Raw genomic sequence first — 4,784 nt, 5'->3', positions numbered from 1 at the left:
ACAATTTGCTGTAGAACACAGGTGGGTTTCACCAGAAATGCCTGTTTCTGAACCAAAAACGGAGAAAACAGGCTTTTTGTGTCAAGAGAGATGTAACGCAGTAAATTGTCTTTGACACTAATATACTTTGCTTTTTTTACACCTCAGACACCCCAAAAGCAGTTACCTTGTGTAAAAATAGTAAAACCAAACTATAAAATGGTTTTTGACAAGAAATTTGATGTTTATTCACAAATGTATAACAATAAATAATCATTTTTGTCAAAGGTAACAATTTCATTTGCAGGCATGCAATCTTACAGAAAGTGCTGTTGTAGTTATACCCGTGTGTGTGTGTGTGTGTGTGTGTGTGTGTGTGTGTGTGTGTGTGTGTGTGTGTGTGTGTGTGTGTGTGTGTGTGTGTGTGTGTGTGTGTGCACGCTTCTACCCCTGCACAGAGACAGAGTATCTCACTGTGGTGTGGTAATCTATATAACACTGTCCTGCGTGCAAGGGGACACAACAGACTTTGCACATCATTTTCGTCTCTCTGCGAGTTCCTCTGCGTATGCAGACCCTACATCTTTTTGTTGGTCTCAACTTCTTACTGGTGGGTTTCAGGTAACAGAGTTTGTGTCTGCCAAGGTCTCCATCTAGCCTGCTCTCTGGGTCAGTGTTATAGGGTGCCCTCAGAGTATGTTTGACATCCTCCAAGTCCCCATCCTCAACACCTGCTCCTTCCTCTTCCTCTACCTGTTCCCCCACCTCACTCCCTTTCCGCTCGTGTACCTTCAAGGTCCAGGACTTCACTACACTACGAATGAACTTCAAAAGTGTGTTACATCCCCCTGGGTTTCTGGCTCGGTACAGGATATAGGCGTTAAACATGCACATTTGGAACAGATAGGCAACAAACTTCTTGGACCAGTTCAGCGACCTGCGGATGAAGGGGTAGTAGGAAATGTTTTGGTCCAACTTATCCACTCCATTCATGTGAGAGTTGTAAGCAACAACACACTCTGGCTTGAACTGAGCAACCTTGTCTTTGTGCCCCTTCTGCCACACATCAACTTTCTGCATCCCATCTTGGTGGCAGGTTGTCACCATCTTCACTAATCGTTTGTCCTGCCATGCTACTACCATGACTTTGTCATTGTGCCGCACAACTTTGTCCCCAATCCCTAGATCGGTTTTTACCAAATCCCTGATGACCTGAGGCTCCCCCCTATTCTTCCTCAGTGTTCCACAGACATTGGTCTGTGCTTCCAGTAAGCGCTCACACAATGCTACAGAATTGTAGAAGTTATCCATATACAGTGTATAGCCATGACCTGAAAGGCGATCAAGAAGAGAAAATACGGTGTCTGGCAAACTACTACCTTCCCCAAAATAAGGCCTCATGTTGAAACAATAACCTGTGGCAGAGTCACACAATATGTAGGACTTGATTCCATATTTCACAGGCTTTTGTGGGTTGTACACCCTGAAAGATAAGCGCCCTCGCCACAGCATCATACCCTCATCAATGCAAATGTTTTTGTCTGGCTGATACATCTGCTTGAATTTTTCCACAATGTAATCTAACACTGGGCGGACTTTGTACATTTTGTCATTCACATCCAGATTTGCATTGTCATTGTAATGCAGAAACTTCCATATAATCTGAAACCTGTTCCTTGACATGGTTTTGCTGAAATAAGGTGTGGCATCCACCTCATCCACACTCCAGTACATTTCAGTGCTTGGTTTTTTGACATAGCCAGTCAGGAAAGTTAGTCCAAAGAAAGTTTTCAGTTCTGAGACTGACACTGGCTTCCAAGCATTACCTCTGCTATGTTGTGGTAGGTCAGGGTGTGCTTGAAAATACTGACTTGCATACAGATTTGTTTGATGCACAACATGATCAAGCAGCTCATCAGTCAGGAAGAGCTCCAGGAACTTAGCTGGCACATCACAGTCTAGGTCTGCAGCAGCATCTTTGGGTCCAGAGGTTGCAGTGAAAGGCATCTTGTTGGGTTGCCAGCCAGCCTCATCCCAGTCCAAATCCTGCCCTCGACTCCTGGTTGATGCACGACCTGTAATCATAATCACACACACACACACACACACACACACACACACACACACACACACACACACACACACACACACACACATTATTTATTTATTTGTTTGTTTTTATATGTATTTATTTGTTTGTTTGCCTCTCTAACCTCTTTTCTTTGCAGTACTAGTTGTGGCAGGGGGAGCTTTTCTGGGTGCACGATCTGTAAATTGAAAATATCTTCAAATAATAATCAAAAATCAAACCATTTCCATTATAAATCTGTAAAGAAAGAAGCTGGAAACAAGTGTTGGGGAGACTATGACATTCATGAAAGTAGGGGAGACGGGAAAGCGGGGAGAAAAGAATGACGCGATCACAACAAACAAATAACACAGCCGTTAGCTGTTAGCTAGCTGTTACGTTACCTTCTTCATTTTTTCTTTTATCGTCTGGTGAAGAATCTCTGCTGCTCCCGGTTGGTCCAGACGGCAACCATTCATCTGAAGAATCTGGGTCAGGTTCGCTAAAATGATCCGAGTCGGAACTGTCTGCTGAAATCGCTGTCTCTGGCTCAGATGAAACATGTTGCGGCGTATGCCTTTCGTCTCCGCTTGGCCCGGGTTGGTTGTCATCTTTTCTTTTGATAGGAACACGATGCAAAGTTTTGCTACCGCGAAACAGACTTTGTTGAAGTGTGAGCTGCATAAGATTATCCGCTTTGCGTCTCGCCTTAGGCATAGTGGCTTCCTAAAACCAGCTCCTATTTCATGGATCGGCTTCTTCCTGATCACGTGACACGTCACTGACGCACACACAGATGAAGATCATTTTTAGATGATTGGTGTTTACTGTCAGGGTGCGCGAGCTTGTTCCCTACCACCTCCCGTTAAAAAACGTAATTGACGACTAAAATCGTCATTGGCAGTGAACGGTTGTATTTAAAATGACGACTTTAGTCGTCAATGGCAGTGAATGAGTTAATGAACATTTTAACGTTTTAATTAACATTTTAATGTTTTAATGAAGATTTTCACATGTTAATGAACATTTAAGAGACTGCTTTTTTCTTTATGATGTCATCGGAAGACTGCTTGTTTCTTTGATGTCAGAAAGATACTACTTTTTTCTTTATGATGTCAGAGGGAGACCGCTTGTTTCTTTATGATGTCAGAAGGAGACTGCCTGTTTCAAAACATGAACGTTTAACGTTTTAATGAAATATTAAACATTTTAATGAACCTTTAATCATTTTTAAAAATGAACATTTAAACGTTTCAATGAAGAATTTAAGGTTTTAATGAACATTTTAACGTTTTTAAAAATGAACATTTAAATGTTTTAATGAAGAATTTAATGTTTTAATGAACATTTTAACGTTTTAATTAACATTTTAATGTTTTAATGAAGATTTTCACATGTTAATGAACATTTAAACGTTTTAATGAACATTTTAACATTTTAAAAAATGAAGATTTTAATGTTTTAATGAAGAATTTAATGTTATAATGGACATTTAAACGTTTTAATGAAGATTTTATTGTTTTTAAAAATGAACATTTAACCGTTTTAATGAAGAATTTAACGTTTTAATGATCATTTTAACGTTTTAATGAAGATTTATATTCAACAAGCATATATATTCTGATATATATCAGACATATATATCTTGTTTCTACATGATATCAGAAGGAGACTGCTTGTTTCTTTATGATGTCAGAAAGATACTGCTTGTTTCTTTATGATGTCTGAAGGAGACTGCTTGTTTCTTTATGATGTCAGAAGGAGACTGCTTGTTTCTTTGATGTCAGAAAGATACTGCTTGTTTCTTTATGATGTCAGAGGGAGACTGCTTGTTTCTTTATGATGTCAGAAGGAGACTGCTTGTTTCTTTATGATGTCAGAAGGAGACTGCTTGTTTCTTTATGATGTCAGAAGGAGACTGCTTGTTTCTTTGATGTCAGAAAGATACTGCTTGTTTCTTTATGATGTCAGAGGGAGACTGCTTGTTTCTTTATGATGTCAGAAGGAGACTGCTTTTTTCTTTATGATGTCGGAGGGAGACTGCTTGTTTCTTTGATGTCAGAAAGATACTGCTTTTTTCTTTATGATGTCAGAGGGAGACTGCTTGTTTCTTTATGATGTCAGAAGGAGACTGCTTGTTTCTTTATGATGTCAGAAGGCGACTGCTTGTTTCTTTGATGTCAGAAAGATACTGCTTGTTACTTTATGATGTCAGAGGGAGACTGCTTTTTTCTTTATGATGTCATAGGAAGACTGCTTGTTTCTTTGATGTCAGAAAGATACTGCTTTTTTCTTTATGATGTCAGAGGGAGACCGCTTGTTTCTTTATGACTTCAGAAGGAGACTGCTTGTTTCAAAAAATGAACATTTAACGTTTTAATGAAATATTAAACATTTTAATGAACCTTTAATCGTTTTTCAAAATGAACATTTAAACGTTTGGTTTTAATGAACATTTTAACGTTTTTAAAAATGAAAATTTAAACGTTTTAATGAAGAATTTAATGTTTTAATGAACATTTTAACGTTTTAATTAATATTTTAATGTTTTAATGAAGATTTTCACATGTTAATGAACATTTAAGAGACTGCTTTTTTCTTTATGATGTCATCGGAAGACTGCTTGTTTCTTTGATGTCAGAAAGATACTACTTTTTTCTTTATGATGTCAGAGGGAGACCGCATGTTTCTTTATGATGTCAGAAGGAGACTGCCTGTTTCAAAACATGAACGTTTA

At 38.5% G+C, this 4,784-nt stretch overlaps 1 protein-coding gene across 1 annotated transcript; it reads right to left on the bottom strand.

Moving 5' to 3' along the window:
• Positions 1-423: 423 nt before the first annotated feature.
• LOC139062415 (piggyBac transposable element-derived protein 4-like) lies at positions 424-2,064 on the bottom strand. Its single transcript, XM_070543235.1, has one exon. The coding sequence runs from the start codon at positions 2,062-2,064 to the stop codon at positions 424-426; it is 1,641 nt and encodes a 546-aa protein (XP_070399336.1).
• Positions 2,065-4,784: the final 2,720 nt, after the last annotated feature.

Source organism: Nothobranchius furzeri, chromosome 13, assembly GCF_043380555.1.
Source record: "Nothobranchius furzeri strain GRZ-AD chromosome 13, NfurGRZ-RIMD1, whole genome shotgun sequence".
NCBI lineage: Eukaryota > Metazoa > Chordata > Actinopteri > Cyprinodontiformes > Nothobranchiidae > Nothobranchius > Nothobranchius furzeri.
Note: the sequence above shows the minus strand (reverse complement) of the source record. Positions and strands in the feature narration are given on the sequence as shown.

Excerpts from the sequence above, each read along its gene's own strand:
- LOC139062415 (XM_070543235.1), bottom strand. The coding sequence starts at position 2,064 with ATGATTACAGGTCGTGCATCAACCAGGAGTCGAGGGCAGGATTTGGAC.